Raw genomic sequence first — 23,014 nt, 5'->3', positions numbered from 1 at the left:
TTTTTGGCTGAAAAAATGCTTTATAATTCTTACCACTAGAGGGTCCCTTCACTGTCTTGTCCCTACAGCTGTTGCCTGATTGTCTCTGTGCAGAGACCAAATACAGGAAGAATGGGCAGGACAGAGGTCCAGGCTTTCTGACTGTCAATCAGCCTGCTGTGTGAGCAGGGGCATGTACCAGAGCCTCAGTGCAGCCAATTGTCAATGAATGGGGAATTTCCCACATGAGGTGTGAGGGCAAGCAAGGGAATGTCCCCTCCTCCTTCATGCAATGTGAGCAATATAAACAAGGGAATTAAGACCCATAAAAGAATGAAAACCAGGATTTGAAGGGGTTGGCCAGTGAAAATGATTTTAGCCTCCTTTCACAGGACAGCGGATAAGTATCTGATCACTGGAACCCCAACTACTGGGACCCCCCCCCCCCCACCACCACCACCACCCACAATTTCAAGAACGGCCTCTGACAGCCATTTATTTGAATTGAAGCACCAGAGATGGCTAAGTCCCTAACTCAGGCATCTTCGCTGCTGGATAGGTGATAAGATCATTTTCATCAGACAACCCCTTTAAAAAGGGAGACAGGATCAGCACCAGTTTAAGGGTTTGCCTGGAGCATTTTTTTTAATTATCTCCGGACTGGTACACTTTAATGCATATTGGACATAGAACTCTGAAGAGGGAATCTTACACATAGCTCTTCTGATATCAGGCTGCATGGAGAGAAGACACTTACAGCGCAGATTTCCTTTCCTATACTGTAATCTGTTACATATGTTAAGGAAATGTGAACAGTGCTCTGACATTATGGAGACTGTACAAAAGCTCTAAAGCAAGCTCTGTATTATCCACCTGGGTCTGTGCACAGTGGGGCATTTCTGCTGGCCCCCCCATTAACCTTCCACCCTAGGCCAGTGCCTTGTGGGCCTATTTATAAATACATAACTGATATAAGGTATCTGGACTGTTCTGCTTTCATCGTATTGTGCAGTGTTTCCCAACCAGGGTGTTCCAGTTGTTGCAAAACTACAACTCCCAGCATGCCCGGACAGCCTTTGGCTGTCCGGGCATGCTGGGAGTTGTAGTTTTTGCAACAGCTGGAGGCTACCTGGCTGTTATAGTGACTACTGGCATACACTTGCCCTGTAACCAGCTCCTGAAGGCAGCCTCGTCCCTCTGGTGTCCCGGCTGCAGTCGTACGCTCACTCCCCCAAATCTGTCTACCGTGCCCTCCGGCCAGGGGTCCGACCCAGGCCCCGAAGTGAGAGACCGACCCCACAAACTGGAGTGCCGAATTCCAGCGCCCCACGCCCGGCATGATGCCAGCCACAACATCCCAACATATACTTCAAAGTATATAACTTATTTAATCAGCTGGCGCTCATGCCGCCATGTTTGTTACTGGCATATTCATCGTTACACTTAAGAGCCTCAGTTAACCAGCACTGAGTAAATGGGGATACAAGTAAATGGGGATATCTGATTGATAACGTGCAAACTGTACATGAGGTAGACAAAGCCTCACGCTGCAGAATAGATCAATGATTACGTTGCGATCCACTCATTCCATAAAGTAACATGGCGGCGCATAGTTCACCGACGTCATCCACAGTGAGCCAATTAATCAGGGAACTAGAAAGTGACGTGTTACCGTCTTGTGTATAATATGAGCGCATTCTTGTTTTGCGTTGTCGGTTAAAAAGTGAAAACGTACGCTTTTATGTCATACTGTACGGCGGAACCGAAGTGTGAGGAGATTTGAGCACGCTTGTCTATGTCTGCGGCATGTCTGCGAGCAAGAAGAAAAGTAGAGGGAAGCCTGGCTCCGCGAGCGCCTCCCCCGGCCCGGAGCCCGCAGCTCTGAGCGGACAGCCCTCTCTGTTCAGGGTTACCGACTGCTTAGAGAAAGGTAGAGCTGCCACCCCGAGTATTGTTTATAACTGCTCCCATGCTGTTTGGGGACCACTACATAAGGAATGTTGGGAGTTGTAGGTTGACAACCGATGCAGTTAGCTTGTGTGTTTTACTTTAGCAGGTCACTGTCATTTCGAACTATCCAGCAGTAAAGGGTTAATACAGGGCGACGCCACTGCAGAGAAAGATGATTGGGTTTATGTAACCTTTACTTGTATCCCGCACCATTGTCAGGACACCTGCTTGCTGCAAGTGGATGGAAACGTTCTCGTTTACCTCTGGAGCGGTGCTTCCCAGTCAGTGTGCCTCCAGCTGTTGCAAAACTACAACTCCCAGCATGCCCGGACAGCTAATGGCATGCTGGGAGATGTAGTTTTACAACAGCTGGAGGCACGCTGGTTGGGAAGCCCTGCTAGATGCTGATAACATGAAAAACCCCAAGGGTGGGTTCAGGAAGCCCCTGTTGACTTCAATAGGTGCTTCAGCGCTGAAAAAACTGATAGGTGCCACTTTGAATGGGGGAACCGTTGTATTTCATGTTTCCAAAACAGCATGTTTTATGCAGCTGGGTACTATTGTTTCCGTCAGTGTCCGAAACAAAACCCGCAGGCATTTGCCCATTGCAACCAATCACAGCTGAGTTTCCACTTACTCACATTGATCAACTTTTCCTCTGCACAAATTTTGATCAGTTGTCTATAGCAACCAATCTGACTGCTTCTTTAATTTTGCAGAGGCCTATTTCTCTGGTTCCTCTGTAGAGGTTCTGATGAATCTCCCCCTTCGTTACTGCCGGACGGGAACCTGTCAGGATCATTTACCCTAATGCGCCAAGGTGATGATAAGGATGGCCACCCTGCCTTCTGTATTGTTTTCACACAGCCGAAATTCATATTCTTAGGGCCCGTTCACACTGTATTTTCCAAGTGGAATTCCTCCCCGGAGTTCCGCTACCGAAAATATGGTGCAGCAGTCGCCAATTGTCAGCGGGATTCTGCTGCACCAGTTACTCTAAGGAAATTCCTGATCCCAGATTCCGGCTCTCACCTACAGAGACATAGCCTAGACCTGTGGTCTTCAACCTGCAGACCTCCAGATGTTTCAAAACTACAACTCCAAGAATGCCCGGACAGCCGTTGGCTGTCCGGGCATGCTGGGAGTTGTAGTTTTGCAACATCTGGAGGTCCGCAGGTTGAAGACCACTGGCCTAGACCATTAATATTTAATGCGAAAATACCAAAGAAAGCAATAGTGTAATTACAGTAAAAATATACAACACTATTTATAAGTTTACTATAAACAAAAGTCCCCTTTTTAATACCACCGTAAATAATCATTTTTATATTATGTCCAGAATTCTAACCTATACTAGTATAGTGGAGACTAGAGATGAGCGAACTTACAGTAAATTCGATTCGTCACGAACTTCTCGGCTCGGCTGTTGATGACTTTTCCTTCATAAATTAGTTCAGCTTTCAGGTGCTCCGATGCGCTGGAAAAGGTGGATACAGTCCTAGGAGACTCTTTCCTAGGACTGTATCCACCTTTTCCAGCCCACAGGAGCACCTGAAAGCTGAACTAATTTATGCAGGATAAGTCATCAACTGTCGAGCCGAGAAGTTCGTGACAAATCGAATTTACTGTAAGTTCGCTCATCTCTAGTTATAATCTGTCCTGGATATTTACAGTGGGGATCAAAAGTTTGGGCACCCCAGGTAAAAATTTGGATTAATGTGCATAGAGGCCAAGGAAAAATAGAAAAACCTCTAAAAGGCATCAAATTACAGATTAGACATTCTTATAATATGTCAACAAACATTAGATTTTATTTCCATCATTTACACTTTCAAAATAACAGAAAACAAAAAAATGGCGTCTGCGGAATTTATAGCATGCACTGCCCCCTTTTCAAAGCTGAGACCTGCCAGTGTCATGAATTGTTCTCAATCATCATCTGGGAAGACCAGGTGATGTCAATCTCAAAGGTTTTAAATTCCCAGACTCATCTGACCTTGCCCCAACAATCAGCACCATGGGTTCTTCTAAGCAGTTGTCTAGAAATCTGAAACTGAAAATAGTTGCCGCTCACAAAGATGGAGAAGGCTATTAGAAGATAGCAAAACGTTTTCAGGTGTCAATATCCTCTGTTCGGAATGTAATTAAGAAATGGCAGTCATCAGGAACAGTGGAAGTTAAAGCAAGATCTGGAAGACCAAGAAAAATATCAGACAGAACAGCTCGCAGGATTGTGAGAAAAACAATTCAAAACCCACAATTGACTGCACAATCCCTCCAGAAAGATGTGGCAGACACTGGAGTTGTGATACACTATTCCACTATAAAGAGATACTTGTACAAATATGGTCTTCATGGAAGAGTCATCAGAAGAAAACCTCTTCTACGTCTTCACCACAAAAATCAGCATTTGAACTTTGCAAATGAAAATATAGACAAGCCTGATCCATTTTGGAAACAAATTCTGTGGACCGATGAGGTTAAAATTGAACTTTTTGGCCGGAATAAGCAAAGGTACGTTTGGAGAAGGGGAACAGGATTTAATGAAAAGAACCTCTGTCCAACTGTTAAGCATGGGGGTGGATCAATCATGCTTTGGGGTTGTATTGCAGCCAGTGGCACGGGGAACATCTCACGAGTAAAAGGAAAAATGGTTTAAATAAAATGTTGGCAAATTTTGGATGCTAACTTGATGCAATCTGTGAAAAAGCTGAAGTTAAAGAGAGGATGGCTTCTACAAATGGATAATGATCCTAAACACACCTCGAAATCCACGGGGGATTACATCGAGGCGTAAACTGAAGGTTTTGTCATGGCCTTCACAATCTCCTGACCTCAACAGAATTGAAAATCTATGGATAGACCTTAAAAGAGCAGCGCCTGACAGACAGCCCAGAAATCTCAAAGAACTGGAAGACTTTTGTAAGGAAGAATGGGCAAAGATACCTCAAACAAGAATTGAAAGGCTCTTGGCTGGCTACAAAAAGCGTTTACAAGCTGTGATACTTGCCAAAGGGGGCAGTACAAGATATTAACTCTGCAGGGTGCCCAAACTTTTGCAGACGCCATTTTTTTGTTTTCTGTTATTTTGAAAGTGTAAATGATGGAAATAAAATCTAACTTTTGTTGACATATTATAAGAATGTCTAATCTGTAATTTGATGTATTTTGGAGATTTTTCCATCTTTCCTTGGCTTCTTTATGTACATTAATACAAATTTTTACCTGGGGTGAACACTAAAACTCACCTTCTACTGCTCCCTCATATCTTCATGGCACCCCATCTCCGGGCAGTCTCCATTGACATCTGCTTCACAAGAGCTGTGGACGTGACGTCACAGCGCCGCTCTGCCAATCCCTGGCCGCAATGATGTCCCCCCCCCCCCTTGGCCAGTGATTGGCGGACGGCACTGTCAGTTCCCCCAACTGTAGATGCTATGCTCTGCTGCTTGGGGAATGCGGTCTCACTGGCTGTGGACGAGACGCCCCGATACCTGAGCTACGTGGGAGCGGCGGAAGGTGAGTTAAAGTGGTTATTTTTGTAGACAGGCTGGGGACAATAGTAAATAAATGCATACCTCTATAAGGGTGGCTGTCCGCAAGCAGAATTCCGCGCAGTGAACAGTACCGTCAGTGTGAATGGGTGTTCCGCGAGACCCGTTCACACTGCGGAATTTCTGCGGCAGACAACTCCGCCACTGAAATTGTTCCGCCTGAAGAAAACATGTTGATTTTTGGGCAGAAGTCCGCGAGTACTGCGTATCAGTCAATGGTGACGGCGCAGTGCCCCGCGGTCCTACGGACAAAGTATTTTCCGCGAGCGGAGATTCCGCAGTGTGAACATGCCCTTAGTGTCTTTAAAGGGGTATTCCAGGCCAAAACTTTTTTCTAATATCAACTGGCTCCGGAAAGTTAAACAGATTTGTAAATTACTTCTATTAAAAAAATCTTAATCCTTCCAATAGTTATCAGCTTCTGAAGTTGAGTTGTTGTTTTCTGTCTAACTGCTCTTTGATGACTCACGTCCCGGGAGCTGTGCAGTTTCTATGGGGATATTCTCCCATCATGCACAGCTCCCGGGACGTGACATCATCATTGAGCAGTTAGACAGAAAACTTCAGAAGCTAATAACTATTGGAAGGATTAAGATTTTTTTAATAGAAGTAATTTACAAATCTGTTTAACTTTCCGGAGCCAGTTGAGATATATATATATATATATATATATATATATATATATATATATATATATATATATATATATATATATATATATATATATATATATATATTATATTTATAAAAAAAAGGTTTTGCCTGGAATACCCCTTTAAGGTAGAAATAAGTTATATTTTAGGCTGTAACGTCATGCGCTTGCTTGCCCAAATCTCATGCATGTCTTTAAGTTGTGCTCAGGCCAGGCATGTGCATAGAATCATTTACTCATGTCAGCTTTAGTGTTCCAGTGCACATGTCAGCCTCAGAATCTTTAAAGGAGTTTTCGAGGCATAAAAAATATTTTAAAATGCAACGGGGACACTTAAACTGTATATTCACCTGCTTCTGATCCCAATAAACTAGTCATTGCTGCTTTCTACTTCTCGCTGTTTTTTTTTTTTTTTTTTTTTTTTACATCCTGCATAATACCGTACATCTGAAGCAGACAGCAGCTGGGCTTGGGAGCTCTCGCAATTTGAACTGTTGGGGTATAGGGGAGGTTAGTATGCCTACTTTTTAATCTTTAAAATACGCCCCCCGCAATGCATTTAATTAAAAAAAATCTTATTCCCAGAAAACCCCATTTATAAATTTGATGTGTTTTGCTACAGCCAAAAAAAAATCTATGTATTCCTGAAATTAGCTGATTTAAAGGGGTTGTTCAATATTAAAAAAACATGTCTACTTTCTTCCAAAAACTGTTCCACACCTGTCCTCACTTTGTGGGATATTACAACTCTTCTCCTTTCATTTCAATAGAAATTAGCTGCTGTACCACATACAATCTAAGAGGGGTGCTATTTCCTTGAGAGATGGCTTTTCTAATCCTGGATAACCCCTTTTAAAGGAAATCTGTCACCAGTGTCACCTGCATTAACCTATCAGTACAGAAAGGTAGTGCAGGTGACACTGATGACAATAATACTTACCTGCTCCCGTTCAATGCTGTGGTTCTCCGGCTATCCTCTTCGGCATGTTCTGCTCCTGGCCCAACTTGGTGCATGGGTGGAGCTTAGTGACATCACTGCTGCTGTTCTTTGCTGGGTCCCGCTGTTAGTAAACAGCAACAGTGATGTCACTAATCTCCACCCATGCTCCAAATCGGTCCCGGAGCGGAACATACTGAAGAGGATAGCCAGAGAATGCTAGCACGGAACTGTACCAGGTAAGTATCGTTGTCGTCAGCGTCACCTGCACTAACCATCTGTTCTTACCGGTCAGTGCAGGTGACACTGATGACCAATTTCCTTTTAAGGTGGTCATACACAATAGACTTGGGTCAAGGATATAATGTGCATGAGATAATCTGCATGAGTCGGTGGTTGGAAGTTTAGGGCAATTTGAAATTAAACATGCCTGATCGTTTATTCTAAAAAATAAATAAATATACTTAGGTGTCATTTAGCCAAATGTGTGACAACACATATGTATGCTCTGGTAAACTGAGCACACGTGTTTATAGGGTTTGTTAGGAATAGCTCCCAATCAGACAAGCAGGGAAGTCAGAATGGAGAGCTGCTCTGCATTGGGGGAGACTTAAAGAGGCACTCCTCTGCTCAGCGTTTGGAACAAACTGTTCCGAACGCTGGAGCTGACACAGTGAGCTTGTGACATCATAGCCCCGCCCTTCATGACATCATGCCCTGCCCCCTTAATGCAAGTCTATGGGAGGGGACGTGATGGCTGTCTTGCAAGACTTGCATTGAGGGTGTGGGCGTGACATCATGAGGAGGCGGGGCTATGAGGTCACAAGCTCTCTATTCCAGCGTTCGGAACAGTTTGTTCCAAACGCTGAGCAGCATTTCTTACAAATGGCTGCTGGTTAATACAAACTTTCCCCTGTAACAGCATTGGCTTTCCGTTTGCACGAACAGCTGTCAAGGGTGCAAGGAGTCATAGTTTTGACCATTTAAAAAACAAAGTAACATGAGGAATGTATACTGACATGGTCCGTTCTAGATCAGGTAAAGGATGCATAATACAGAGAATGGGATTTTGGACTGTCTGTGCACACTAGTTTAATCCTGGAAACATCTGCTTCATGGTGCATATGTATAACCTTTTACTGTTGGATTGTTCTAATAAATAAAGCAAAGAGTATATCCATTATTTGTTTGACTCTTATTTTTGTCTTTTTTTTTTTTTTTTTTGCACTGTATATTTACGGTGTCCCTGTCATTTCAAAAAACTTTTTACTGGTTGGAGTCTTAGTGCTGGGAAAAGTTGCAGTAGTGTGCTTTACTCTACTGCAACAATGTACAATCTACTTTGCAGGATGGCCCCATAGACCCAGAATAATGGGGCCACAAGGCAGAAATCACTGTGAGCAGGGAAATGAAGTACACTTGTGCTTCTCCCCAGTCGTTCTACTGATGAGACCCCAACTGATCAAAACCTTTGACATGCCAAAAGTTTTTTTTAATGACAGGGACTTTTTAAATGAGAAATCAAAGCCAAAGTAGTCTTCTATGACCTAGGCCAGTGGTGCTTATCCCCAGCTTTTTTCAGGGTCTCAAATGTGTCCTTGGAAGGGGACCACATCAAAATTACCTGGGGCAAGGAAAATCTCACATAAAAGCATGTACATAAGTATTCAACACAACTTTTAGGTTACTATGTTATAACAGAGAAAGTCAGGTTGTAGTTGGGCATCACTTTTAACAGTACAGGTAAGTAGGTGCAAGGACATATTTGCTTACATACAGAAGATGCTTTCCATATTTTGGCATTACGGTCCACTAAGATAAGGGGTAACTTGCTCTGCTGACACATCGTCAAGCCCACACTATATGTTTACAATTCTCCCACCATGTCTTATGTTGTGTCCTGGTGCTATCCTTATTAGCAGGGTCCCCATTTCCCCAAATAATAGTGGCAAGAATCCCTCCAATTTTACTAACTGTACATCTGCGCTTCAGAAGCCTGTGGAGCATTGCAGTGTACATTGAAAATGTTTACTGTTTTGTCCTGAAAGCATCCACTCCCATTCTTGGCACTTAGTATTCTTCTTCCCATTAGTACCTTTTAACTGCTACCTGAATGTGCGCTAAAACTGCCCTGTATATTGGCCAAATATGGAAGTAGGACTTTTCTCTAGTATATGTGAACGCAGTGAAACTGTCTCCCAGTGGAGGAAGAAAGTATCAGGTATGTAGGATTTTACAGTGAACCCATCAATACTTTTGGGCCATTAAAGCCTCTAACAGACTGAGGTCAGGCCTGGAGAGGGGTGTGCAACAATACCTGGTGTCAAAGTAATGCTCCTAGTATTCATTTTCTTTTTTTTAATTTTTATAACAGAATTCCGGATAAGGGGTCTGACCGATGGGACCCCACGCTATCTCCTGTCCGGCACCCTGGCTTTCCTCCTGAATGGGGCTTGTTGATGCGCCCCTTCAATGCATCTATATTGGTGAGCCAAATCACTGCACTCAGCAATCGCTGTCTCCCATAGAGAGCTGCATTGGCGGGACGCGTCGGCCAGCTATCCCGGAGTTCTTCTTTAGGGTCTATGCACATGTATAGTATCCTGCGCAGGATTTTATGCTGTAGATTTAAACTAAATGACTGAACACAGCTTAAAATCGTGCGCATCAAATATGCGATACTGTACGTGTGAATCGACCCTTAAGGGGAGACTGTCAGCTACACTTTGTTCCAAACTGATAACATAGTAGTTAGGGAATGGAGAGAGATTGTACATTTCAAATATCTGTCTGTGTTTCCAAGGTAGAAAAATACTTTTATTCTCTGGTGCCAGGAGTGAAAGACGTGTTCCCAGGCCCCTGAAGTGCTGAGAGCTGGAACGCCTCCTAGCTTCCCTTCCCATCCCTACTTGTTTGACAGGGCTCAGCTTCCAGCGCTGTTCATACAAATTGCCTGCATTTGGTAGATTCGGAAACAGGGCTCGGCTGTCAGCTGACTCTTCATCATGCAGGGATGGAAGAGGGGGGGGGGGGGGGGGGCGAGGAGGCATTTCAGCCTCAGCACTTCAGGAATGCGTCTGCGTCTTGGCACCTTTTTCAGAACATAAAAGCAAATACAATAAAACAAGTCTTGTTCTGAGTGTATGGCTTGGGAAAGTACTGGGGACCAGTTAGCCCCCATGTAACCTGCCCCACAATAGCTAGTTATATAGGTGAAAGAATTCAAGGCTGACCATGTGATTTATGATATAATACCCCTGATTTATCAAAATGAATGAGAGAAAATTTGGAGAGATTTTTTTCCCATAACAACCAATCAAAGCTCTGCTTTTGTCTTATGTACTTTGGTAAAGTGAAACCTGACCTGTGATTGGTTGTTATGGGCAAACTCTCTTCAGGTAGGGTGCGTTCACACGGCCGTTTGCCCATGTTCCGTTTAAAAAAAAACAAAAAACTTTTTTGAATGGAAAAAATCAGCCACCTACAGACTCCTGCAGCCAGGACTAGTACTAATCCCATCATGGAATAGACTTGTTTACATGGTGGGAGTAGTAGTTCCTGGCTGCAGGAGTCTGCCGGCGGCTGGGGAGGCTACATTTAGTGCTTGTACTACTACCCCCATCATGGAACAGACTCTGATCCATGATGGGGGTAGTAGTACAGGGGCTGAGGGATTGATCGCACCGGGTCTCGCTTCTGAGACCCGACCCGATCCGATCAGAAGTTATTAAGCAGGGGAGCGGGCGGCATGGTCCGCAACCCTGCGATCACCGATGTACTGTATTTTACTTTTCATTTCTAAATTCCCCGCGGGGAGCTCTGAATGGCCCGTATTGAGGAGCCAGTCAGGGCTCCCTGCAGGGATTTTTAAAATGGACAATGTATATTAAAAGTGCTGTGGGGGGCAAAATATATAGCCCCCCCCCCCCCAGCGCATTTATAAAGATATAACCCCCACCAATGCAAAAATATATACCCCCGCAGTATATATATATGTGTTGCCCCCCGCCAGCGCATTTATAATGTAACCCCCGCCTGCGCCTTTATAATTATATACCCCCTGCCAGCACATTTGTGACCCCCCCCCCCTTGCTGGTGCATATGTCATTACTGCAGCGCTGCAGGGGCATATTATATAGAAGTGCTGTGGGGGCCAGATAATACTATATATCTGGCCCCCACAGCACTTCTATATAATATGCCCCTGCAGACTGCAGCGCGATGTATGAATAGTATTCTATCAGCAGCATTGCGTCGGCAGCGGCTGGTGTGATGCTCTGCAAGTAAAATACTATTCATACAATGCGCTGCAGTAATGACATATGCACCAGCGGGGGGTCACATAATTGCGCTGGCGGGGGTTACATTATAAATGTGCTGGCAGAGGGTCACACACATACTGCGGGGGTATATATTTTTGCGCTGGTTGGGGTTTTATCTTTGTAAATGTGCTGGGGGGCTAGATATATAGCGCTATATATCTTGGGCCCCCCCCACAGCGCTTTTAATATACATTGTCCATTTTAAAAATCCCTCCAGGGAGTCGTGATTGGCTCCTCATTACCGGCCATTCAGAACTCCCCGCGGGGAATTTAAAAATGAAAGTAAAAGTACATCGGTGATCGCAGGGTTGCGGACCATGCCGCCTGCTCCCCTGCTTAATAACTTCTGATTGGGTCTCAGAAGTGAGACCCGGTGCGATCAATCCCTCAGCCCCTGTACTACTACTACCCCAATCATGGAACAGAGTCTGATCCATGATGGGGGGTTGCAGTACAAACATTAATGTAGTCCCCCCAGCCACCGGCAGACAACCCCCGCAGCAGGGGAATTACTACTCCCATCATGGAACAGACTTGTTTCCATGATGAGAGTAGTAGTAGTCCCACAACACTGTAGGAGTCTGCTGATGTCACCTCTTTTTGAGCATGCTCAGATGTAATTACTGATATTTTAAACCCGGGTGCAAATGGATGACCGTAAAGGTTCATCCGTTTGCCATAGATTTCAATGTTAAAATTATGATGTCCGTGTTTTCTTCCGTTTTTTTCTTGGAAGAAAAAAATACTGCATGTGCCGTTTTTTCTTCCATGTAAACGGATTGTAAAAAAAATCCCATCGACACGAATGGGATATTTTTTAAAACCGTTTTTAATCCGTTTACAATCTGCAAAAACGGAGCTGAAAAAGGGATAAACGGGGGCAAATGGCCGTGTGAACGCAACCTTAACCAGAGCCATTGAGGGTGATTTGTCAAAACTTGTGCAGAGGACCAGTTGCCCATAGCAACCAATCAGATTGCTGCTTTTTATTTATTTTATTAAAAGGCTGCTGAAAAATAACAGAAGCAATCTGATTGGTTGCTATGGGAAACTGGTCAATTTTTCCTCAGCACAAGTCTTGATGAATCTCCCCCATTGTCTCTGGCTGCATGGAATTTTGGGAAAGGTCAGAGACAACAGTAAAAAGACTTACACTACAGCACTTCTGGGTCCTGTGCAGTACATAGGGAGTAGTGTATGGAAGAAATAGAAGCATGCTACACAAAATACCCTTTTTAACATTGTTTGGCTTTTTTTTTTTTTTAAACCTGAAAACAAATGCCACAAAAAAAAGTCTGCCTTGTTGTTCTCCATTATGCAATTTCTGTGTAGGTTTTTTAAATGGTGTCTTGGTATAGGCGTTTTTTATTTGGCGCTATTGTCATTACAAGTCATGTGATTGTTTGATCATGACACTCAAGAATGTCTAATGAAAAATTGTGTGTGTGTGGCACCCAAAAAACTTCCTAAGGCTGGGTTCACATTACATTTCAGCAATACAGGACCATATACGGCTGGGCGGAGCGAAAACTGGGCGCTCCTGTATCCCAGCCGTATGTAATTCATTTCAATGAGCTGACCGGAGTGAAACACTGACCGTGGTACACTACAGTTTTAGGTCCGGTGGGAAAACCGCATACGGGCCAAAAATAAGCCTACCAGAGTCAGCGTTTCACTCCGGTCGGCTCATTGAAATTAATTATATTCAGTCTGGGCTAGTTTTTGCTCCCCCCAGCTGTATAATGTTCCATATTACTGAAAACATAATGTGAACCCAGCCTAACACGTATGCACACCTATGGGCAACCATTCACCTTTTCCTTTGCACAGGTTTTGATAAATTTCCCCATTCGTGTTTTTTCCACCAAGTGTATTTTGTGACCGAGCCCCATAAGTTTTAGGGAGAAAAATGCCACAATTTATAGAAAGCCATACCCGGAGCATGCTCCAATCTTGAAGACTGACAGTGAGGCAAAGATCAAACCCTTAAAAAGAAAAAGTTTGTGCTATAGTCCCCTAATGGAACTAAGAAGGTGAAGGTTATAGGTCCAAAAAACACTTGATGTTAAAAATATGTCAAACATTTAATCAAAGGGGGGTACGTGTATTGAGACCCCTCCCCCAGTGATTGCTAAAACAGATTGAATAAACAATTTTTTAAAATGGCTTTTTGAGTGTCCATTATCAAAACACTACATGCATTACATTCTAACATAGAATACATCTAACAATGAATATGCAAAAATGAATATGCAAAAATGAACTTGCTATGTGAACAACTTGTTCACATAGCAAGATGTCGTATAGCTATGATGTTGAAATGAAAAGTTATAGCTATAAGGATGCAAAAAGAGAAAAAAACAACAACAACAACAACAACAACGTGCCCTGAAGGGATGGGTGCTAACCGGCCAACATTGTTATTCAGAGGCTAATGTATTCAAATTTCTTCACCATAGATGCATATAGGCACTCCAAGCTACAGGGTTCTTACAGGCGTGTTTGAGGGTTTAGATTTAATTTACAAGCATATGGTCACCTTTTAAATACATTTCGTATTATTGCATTGTACTTATTTTGGGTGTGCCAACATTTTCCCATAGGTCTTTGTTAAAAATGTTGCTCAATTTTCTATGGGCAGCTAACTTTAACCCCTTCGTTTTTTCCTCCTTACTTTTTAAAAATCATAACCCTTTCAATTTTCCACCTAAAAATCCATATTATGGCTTATTTTTGGCGTCACCAATTCTACTTTGCAGTGACATTAGTCATTTTACCCAAAAATGCACGGCGAAACGGAAAAAAAAAATCATTGTGCGACAAAATCGAAAAAAAAAACGCCATTTTGTAACTTTTGGGGGCTTCCGTTTCTACGCAGTGCATATTTCGGTAAAAATGACACCTTATCATTATTCTGTAGGTCCATACGGTTAAAATGGTACCCTACTTATATAGGTTTGATTTTGTCGCACTTCTGGAAAAAATCATAACTACATGCAGGAAAATTTATACGTTTAAAAATGTCATTTTCTGACCCCTATAACTTTTTTATTTTTCCACATACGGGGCGGTATGAGGACTCATTTTTTGCGCCGTGATCTGAAGTTTTTATCGGTATGATTTTTGTTTTGATCGGACTTTTTGATCACTTTTTATTCATTTTTTAATGTTATAAAAAGTGACCAAAATACGCTTTTTTGGACTTTGGAATTTTTTTGCGCGTACGCCATTGACCGTACGGCTTAATTAATGATATATTTTTATAGTTCGGACATTTACGCACGCGGCGATACCACATATGTTTATTTATTTATTTTACACTGTTTTATTTTTTTTATGGGAAAAGGGGGGTGATTCAAACTTTTATTAGGGAAGGGGTTAAATGACCTTCATTAACACTTTTTTTTTACTTTTTTCTTTGCAGTGTTATAGGTCCCATAGGGACCTATAACACTGAACACACTGATCTCTCATCCTGATCACAGGCGTGTATTAACACGCCTGTGATCAGCATTATCGGCGCTTGACTGCTCCTGCCTGGATCTCAAGCACGGAGCAGTCATTCGTCGATCGGACACCGAGGAGGCAGGTAAGAGCCCTCCCGGTGTCCGATCAGCTGTTCGGGACGCCGCGATTTCACCGCGGCGGTCCCGAACAGCCCGACTGAGCAGCCGGGATACTTTCAGTTTCACTTTAGAAGCGGCGGTCAGCTTTGACCGCCGCTTCTAAAGGGTTAATACCGCACATCGCCGCGATCGGCGATGTGTGGTATTAGCCGCGGGTCCCGGCCGTTGATTAGCGCCGGGACCGACGCGATATGATGCGGGATCGCGGCGCGATCCCGCTTCATATCGCGGGAGCCGGCGCAGGACGTAAATATACGTCCTGCGTCGTTAAGGGGTTAACCACACATAGAGCAGGCTGCAATGTGTTCAGAGTAACATCTGTCAAAGGAGCTTCATCTAGACCAAGTCTGTTAGCTGGCAGCTTTCTTTTAATATTTCTCCATTAACATTCGTGTTTTGAGGACAATGATGAATTAGATCAACATCCAACTTATATGGTTTGGTTTACCTAAGGCTGCTTTCACACTATAAAGTTCTTCCGTTTAAAGATCCGTTATAAAATTCCTTTATAAAGTCTTTTATAACGGATCCTTAAACTTCCGTTAATAAATCCCATTAAAGTCTATGGGATTTTTTTATCTTCCGTTTGTGCCTTTTTTGTTATGTTAAACTAACGTGCGTTAGTTGTAACGGAAGAATAGAACGGACATGCAGTATTTTTTTTCCGTTTATAATTAATGGATCATTGAACGTCCGTTAATTGTTAACATTGGAGCCTATGGCGTAACGGACGTACAAAATACACCCGTTATTGTCCGTTAATTTAACATCCGTTAGTGCTACTGAGCATGCTCAGAAGAGACTTCACACTCCTGAAGTCACATGGAAAAGTAGTGCTCACACCCCCTCTACTTCCTGGTCAGACAGCAGGAGGCAGCAGTAGGAGTCTGTTCTGGGTATCTGTATTCATCCACCGCCATCCGCCTGATAGCACTTCAACAGCGCCCAAGAACCAGAGTAGTGCACCCCCCCCCCCCCTCCAGGAGGCAGAGTAGTGCACCCTCCTGCACCCCCCCCCTCCAGGAGGCAGAGTAGTGCACCCTCCTGCACCCCCCCCCTCCAGGAGGCAGAGTAGTGCACCCTCCTGCACCCCCCCCCCTCCAGGAGGCAGAGTAGTGCACCCTCCTGAACCCCCCCTCCAGGAGGCAGAGTAGTGCCCCCTCCTGTACCCCCCCCCCCCCTCCAGGAGGCAGAGTAGTGCACCCCCCTCTGATAGTGGCATCCTTTTATACCCTCCCCTTCAGGTAGGAGGAGGAGCTTCAGCTGTTGCAAGGTGTGCAGGTAGGGAGAGATCAAACAAAGGTGAATATAACGGACGTTAATAATAAGGTATTAACGGATAATAACGGATAAATATTTATCCGTTTAATTAACGGACGTTAGAAATCTATTCATCCGTTATAATAGTTTTATTCATCCGTTATATAACGTCTGTTAAATCAGTATAGAATTGAATATAACGGATGTTTTATAACGGATTTATGAACCATAGTGTGAAAGTAGCCTAACTTGTCTATCCCCTAGATTATATTTACATGCAGTAGATTTGTTGGAGACCTCTCTTTCACAACCCCATTTAAATGTATTATATTTCTGAAAAAAATATATATAAATACATGATAACAAAATATTGGAGTATCACAATGGGATACAGTTGGTCCTGCCATCAACTATCTAACAACTATAAAATATGTTAAACAAGATCGGCATACCAATGGTGCTTGAAGTAGGTCGTCATTTTGGCAAATATGACTTTGCTGCTGGGCTGAAGTGATCTTTCACAGAGATGAACTGAGGGTGTCAATTGTAGCAATGACTATTAGGATAGAACAACAAAGTCACTTTGGTTGTATGGCCAAAAATCATTTGGTTGCGTTGCTGCATCGTAGGTATTAAAAGGGAATGGAGTTATGTTGCAATCTGCATCTTGGATGGATTTCTGGAAACTCAGGTCATGGATACAATGTGATTCCATTCATTTTTCACGTGGTGCAGCATTACTCAATGGCCAGCCAACCCATGTGGCAAATCTTACTGCATAGCCCTAGTCTAAGCTGTTGCAGTCATACAGTTTTATATGTGATATTGTAGAAGGGCCTTATTACCCCATAGTCCAGGCTTTCATGTACTTCAGGCCCCCTACAGTCAGCCTTTTGGATAATATGGTACTGCTCCCATAAAACTATAGGCTTTTTATGTTATATTACTATATATTATTATACTACATAGGTGTATAGAATTATGGTAGTTTAAATATTGTCATAGGTATAATCACTTTATATGGTAGAAATAATACAAAGCTTATATATAGTCTAAATTTATTTCCTTTCAGAAGAAGACAAAGTGCCTAAAGCTTACAGATGTTCTTTTATACAACTTGGAATCAACAGCATGAAATCAGCTGGGCTGTGCATTGGACGGCCAGCTCTGCTCACCAGTGAAGGAGGCAGACAAGAGGTATACCAGATGCAAATTAAAGGCTATGGAAACCTTTTAAAATCATTTTCATCCTTGCTTTGTACTTATTAAGGAGCATAAACATTCTTCGTATGTCTTTATTAAATGTTTTGCTTACTTTAGCATCTAAAGCCTTATCAGATAGCTGTATGAGCTGTATTTTCCTTCTATGTTTGTATACAGGCTATTTGACTCTCCCCTGCAGACTGTCTTGTATTTAGTCAAAAGCAGTGACATTTCACTTCTGTTCACTTGGTTACACTCTGAGGCTCCCTTTATGATCAATAAGCGCTTTAGGGTTGGCCATCCCTCTGCCAACAGTGGCTCAGAGAAAGCCACAACACTTCACATGAGCATGGTTTTTACTCGGGTGAAATAATATATATATGTATATATATATATATATATCCAGAATGAAGCAACCGCAGCACACAGGCATATTCAGATAAAAAGGTGATTTATTCCATGAACAAGGTGCAACATTTCGGTGTTCTCACAACACAATTCTCAGGCTTGAGAGGTGTTGTGAGAACACCGAAACGTCACACCTTGTTCACGGAATAAATCACCTTTTTATCTGAATATGCCTGTGTGCTGCGGTCGCTTCATTCTGGATAGCTAAACTTGGACCCTGGGACCGGGGCCCCTTAGACCTGCTTGCACCAACTATATGCCTGGATGTGCTGCCTTCTTCTACTAATATATATATATATATATATATATATATATATATATATCAGCATTTATCTCCAGCACTGTAGAAAAGCACCAGAGGGAAACTGATTGCAGTACTGATCCCATTCTTATGAAGGAGACAGTTCACATTCACCTGACCCCCCTTAATTCCGACATCTTGCGTTCCTCCATCCGGCCTGCACAGTTATGTACTGCAGGTTGCTAGACAACTGATAATATATGCATAAACCATAAAAAACCTTTTGTTTACATATTTTATGTTTTACAGCAAATAGTTTTTTCACCATGTTTTCTGTGTATCCAAATAGGGAGCAAAGTGGGCTCCCATTCTGGCAGGCCTAGCATGACCATGTAGTACATCATCATGGCTGTCGTGTAATACTACATTTACCCTTTAGTAGATAGTTACAGCTTTGTTTTAAATATACAGGAAGTCTGAAGCCCCAATGTTTTTCCCTCTTGTCAAAGTAAATAATGTTTGCAGAATTCAGATTTTTCAATGTTTGCTATTAGAGATGAGTGAAGTTGCAGTGATTCGATTCGTCACAAACTTCTCGGCAGTTGCTGACTTTAGCCTGAATAAATTAGTTCAGCTTTCAGGTGCTCCGGTGGGCTGGAAAAGGTGGATACAGTCCTAGGAGAGAGTCTCCAGCCTACCGGAGCACCTGAAAACTGAAATAATTTATTCAGGCTACAGTCATCAACTGCCGAGCCGAGAAGTTTCCGACGAATCACTGTAACTTCGCTCATCTCTATTTGCTATGATGAAAAGAATGGCAATAGTCATGTAGCTGGTTGACAAGCTGCACAGATTATATGATTATTAGCTGTATTTGGCCTCTTTGCTCACTCATCATATGTGTTATATTTATGTTTAGGTTTGCACTGCATGGCCAGTCAGTGGTTTTCCTTCTGGGAAGGTTGGTCTAGCCTTCACTGCTCAGAAAGGTCTCAAGGTAAAGGCTGGTGATTCAGTTCATATTCATCCTGTGACAGGACCTGTGTTACAAGCAGAAGAATTAGAAGTCACACTCAGGTAGGAGATATTAGATCACTGAACATGTTACTTTTGAGCATATCTAATGTAAATGGTCCTGTTCATACACTATATGTGTACATATACAGAAGCATTACTAATATTGTGCCTTACAGGGTTTGTTTAATTATATTAAAGTAAATCCGTCATCAGTGTCAGTGCACTAACCTGTTGGAACAGGTGTATAGTGCGGGTGACACTGATGATAACCATACTTACCAATCCCCGATCTCTGGTCCCGTTCTCCTGCTTTCTTCCTCCGCTCTTTCCTTCCGGCGGTGGGCCTGTTTCATGGGCTTAGCTTTCTGATGTCAACGCTGCTGTTTCTCTGCTGGACCCCACTGCCAGCAAGCTTGGAGAAACAGCAGTATTGACGTCAGGAAGCTCTGCCCCAAGCCTGTCGGCCAAACAGAAAAGACGGAGGAAGATAGGGGGAGAACGGGACCACGGATTGGAGACAGGTAAGTATGGTTATTGTCAGTGTCGCCCGCACTACATACCTTAACCAATAGGTTAGTACGGTGCCACTGATGATAGATTTTCTTTAAGAAATGTTTGTTTGGTAACTGAACGCTACCCTATTACACAGGGTGATATCAGTCTGTTCAGATGATAATAACCCCATGTAATAGGGCCCTTTAAAGGGGTTATCAGGTTTAAAAATGTATCCTCTATCTACAGGATGGGATAAGTGTCTGACTGCGCACACAAAACATGCACACACAATTGGAACGTCATAGTCACCCCCTCCATAAACAAAGTTTATGCCATAGCACCCCCCCCCCCAATATTTCCCTCCCATCTGACAGTTCAGCAAAAAGTACAGTTAGTCAATCAAACAGTAAAACCCATATATCTTGGGGACAAAATGGCATAGTAAGTAAAACTACTGTTGTAGTCATGGACTAAAAGGTAAAAAATAAACACAATTTTTTGAGTTTACCACAGGTCCTCACTTTCTTGCAGTCTGAGTCACAGGTCATCAGGGTGATCCCCTGTGGCTTCTTCTCATTCCAGCAGCCTTCATAGATAGATCTCTATCTGTTTGGGTATAGTGAGATAACTATGAATTAAGGCTGGGGACGAGGAATCAGACAGCTGCAACTCACACTTCATACTGCTGACAGCCTGGTTCCTTTGGTCAGCTCAAACCTCTCAAAGCAGATTGCATTTACTTGGACCGTTTAACATTCATGTACAACAACTGAATATTTTTAATAAATTTACCATAACATTTTTCATCAGAAAGGCCCACTTCATCGACCCTGTGAAAGGCCTTAACTGCATCCAACAACAAAGAAGGCGAAAGACCTTAAATCTGAACCAATCTGAATATTATTTAGGAGATGTTGCAGTCGGGATCTCACTGACACAGAATACATTTATTTAGAATTTTATCTGTTAAGTCAGGATTGACCCCGGAAAGTCTGTTAAGCAAAAACCTTCGGACCTCCCCCCACCATCTATAACTTAGGGGATAAGTTATTTTGCACCACAGTATTCCTTTAAGCAAATCCCCTTGCACCTTCTTCTCTGTAATCACAGGAATAGTAACTTGATCTAAGTATAAAGCTATTTCTTGCTTTATTGACTGGCTAAGTGCTGTCTCCTTCCCTATGACTATATACTAGTCACTACCAGCAGCAATTTTTCAGGAACGCAGATAACTAAAAAGAACTGCGTCGGAGCACTGTTCTCCTCACCTGTGTCCCAGGGCCTTTGTGTGAGATGCCGAGAACAAACAAATCAAAGGGGCCCAAGGTGGGAAGCAGGTATATATCAACCAAAAAACACCAAACCCCAGTCACCGGGGTGACGGGGTAAAAAAAAAAAACCTTTATATAGATTCCCTCTCTTTGTATTATTAAAACTTCACTTTTATTTATTTTACTCATAAAAGAGGTCCCATGTTGTGCTTTAAAAATGCAGCAATGTCCCTAGACCAATAATACACTCTCCTGTACGGAGTTGAAATGATATATGCTTGACAACATCTGCAGAACGCTGTCTACTTGGAAACTAAGCTGCTGATTACAATGTAATCACTTTTTCTCCCCTACATGTTTTGTGGTGTCACTGGCGTCCTCAGTGACAAATTACCACATGTAGGTGAAAGTGCTTCCTTTTATAACATCCTCTGGATACTCCCAGAGGTTTGCATCCAATAGTGATTTATAATACATTAATGAGTCCCCTTCACACTTATCACGGAACATGTTGTAAAAGGTCAAAAGAATTACTGAATTACTTCCGGCGCTCACTGATGATACAGGATAGTCGCCGTACTTACCCGTACTTCCCGTTGTTCACGTGACCTACTCACATGATCTGCTAGATGACCTGCGCAGGCATGCGGACTTTAACTCCGCTCACAGCCAGGAACGAGATTATCACTACTGAGTCTCGCTCATGCGCGCGGACTTAAGCTATTGCCCGCTGTCAATATCTTAAAGGGATTATCCAGGAATGAACTTTTTTTTTATATATCGACTGGCTCCAGAAAGTTAAACAGATTTGTAAATTACTTGAGAAGGACTCGGGGTGCTGGCACAGCACACCCCCTGTCTTTTTCTCCCCTTTGGTCCGGCCCACTTTGTACGTCTGCTCCGGTAGCATAGAGGCAGAGGAACACTGTGGGAGCACTGTGTAGTGTGCGGGATCTTACGGTCTCTGTGCGGTGTCCTTGCGGCAGTCTCTGCTTTCAGCGAGGAAATCTTTGCCTTTCACTAGCGCTTTTTAGTCTATTTTCTCCCAGCGAGGAGCTTGCAAATCTCCTTCCGGCCGGGATGCTGGCGTCTGACGTCACTTCCGGCTGCGCTGGGGCGGGAATTTGAATCTGGAGACTGGCTTTTTTCCTATAAGAAGCCCCTCTCCCAGATGGAAGTTGCTCTACCTGATTCCAGCGTATGATACAAGGCTGCATCATGAGCTCGCCTGCAAAAGTTCCAGATCCTCCAGTGATCCCAGGATCCGTGAGTACTGAGGGCCTATGGGTTCGCCCTGGCCTATTTTCATTGCATGGTGTTTTATCCTTCTATTCCTTGTATTTGCAGGGAGACAAGGATTCTGCAGGTTCTTTATTTATTTATTTATATAGCGCCTACAGATTCCGCAGCGCTTACAATTATGGGGTACAAACAAAGACAAGTATCAGACATAAAATTACACAATAACTATTCAAACAAGAGGTGTGGGGATATATTGAGGATATGTTGGGGATATGTTGCGGATATGTTGAGGATATGTTGGGGATATGTTGAGGCCAATTAGAGACTGTTATAGGCCTGTCTGAAGAGATGTGTTTTTAGGCCATGTTTGAAACTATGGATGTTGTTGTTGAGTTTGAGGGATAGCATTCCATTGCAGCACGAGTGAAGTCTTGGAGACGGGAGTGAGAAGTTCGGATTATGGAAGATGTTAGTGTGAGATCATTAGCAGATCGGAGAGAACGTGTAGGATGGTAGACAGAGGTGAGAGAGGAGATGTAGGGAGGTGCAGCATTGTGGAGGGGCTTTGTGTGTGAGACTGAGGATTTTGTACTGTATTCTGGACTTAATTAGTAACCAGTGTAGTGACTGGCACAGGGAGGAGGCGTCGGTGTAGCGGCTGGAGAGGAAGAGGAGTCTGGCTGCGGCATTAAGGATGGACTGGAGAGGAGAGAGTTTGGAGAAAGGAAGGCCTATTAGAAAAGAGTTACAGTAGTCGAGGCGGGAGTGAATCAAAGCAATAATTAGAGTTTTAGCAGTTTCAGTAGTGAGAAACGGGCGGATTCTTGAAATGTTTTTGAGATGCAGGTGACAAGAAC

The 23,014-nt window shown here is 43.2% G+C and overlaps 2 protein-coding genes across 17 annotated transcripts in view; one reads left to right on the top strand and one right to left on the bottom strand.

The window, feature by feature from the left end:
• The window catches only part of NUDT6 (nudix hydrolase 6), a 62,427-nt gene extending 55,224 nt beyond the window's left edge, over positions 1-7,203 (bottom strand). For 3 of the 12 annotated variants that reach the window (XR_008890900.1, XR_008890899.1, XR_008890901.1), the window contains exon 1: positions 1,143-1,517. Coding sequence is in view for 4 of the 12 variants with exons in the window: in XM_056563893.1 (XP_056419868.1) it covers positions 692-806 (115 nt within the window). In the remaining 8 variants the exon portion in view is untranslated. The other 9 variants (XM_056563928.1, XM_056563911.1, XM_056563951.1 and 6 more) reach the window with 9 other exon arrangements.
• Positions 1,720-23,014, top strand: part of AFG2A (AFG2 AAA ATPase homolog A) — a 436,735-nt gene continuing 415,440 nt past the window's right edge. For 4 of the 5 annotated variants that reach the window (XM_056563833.1, XM_056563848.1, XM_056563864.1 and 1 more), the window contains exons 1-3: positions 1,720-1,909; positions 17,353-17,477; positions 19,052-19,209. In XM_056563833.1, the coding sequence (XP_056419808.1) occupies positions 1,786-1,909; positions 17,353-17,477; positions 19,052-19,209 (407 nt within the window). In that variant the 5' untranslated portion in view covers positions 1,720-1,785. Of the gene's footprint in view, positions 1,910-9,446; positions 9,559-17,352; positions 17,478-19,051; positions 19,210-23,014 lie in introns of all 5 variants that reach the window. The other variant, XM_056563838.1, reaches the window with a different exon arrangement.

Source organism: Hyla sarda, chromosome 1, assembly GCF_029499605.1.
Source record: "Hyla sarda isolate aHylSar1 chromosome 1, aHylSar1.hap1, whole genome shotgun sequence".
Lineage (NCBI taxonomy): Eukaryota > Metazoa > Chordata > Amphibia > Anura > Hylidae > Hyla > Hyla sarda.
Note: the sequence above shows the minus strand (reverse complement) of the source record. Positions and strands in the feature narration are given on the sequence as shown.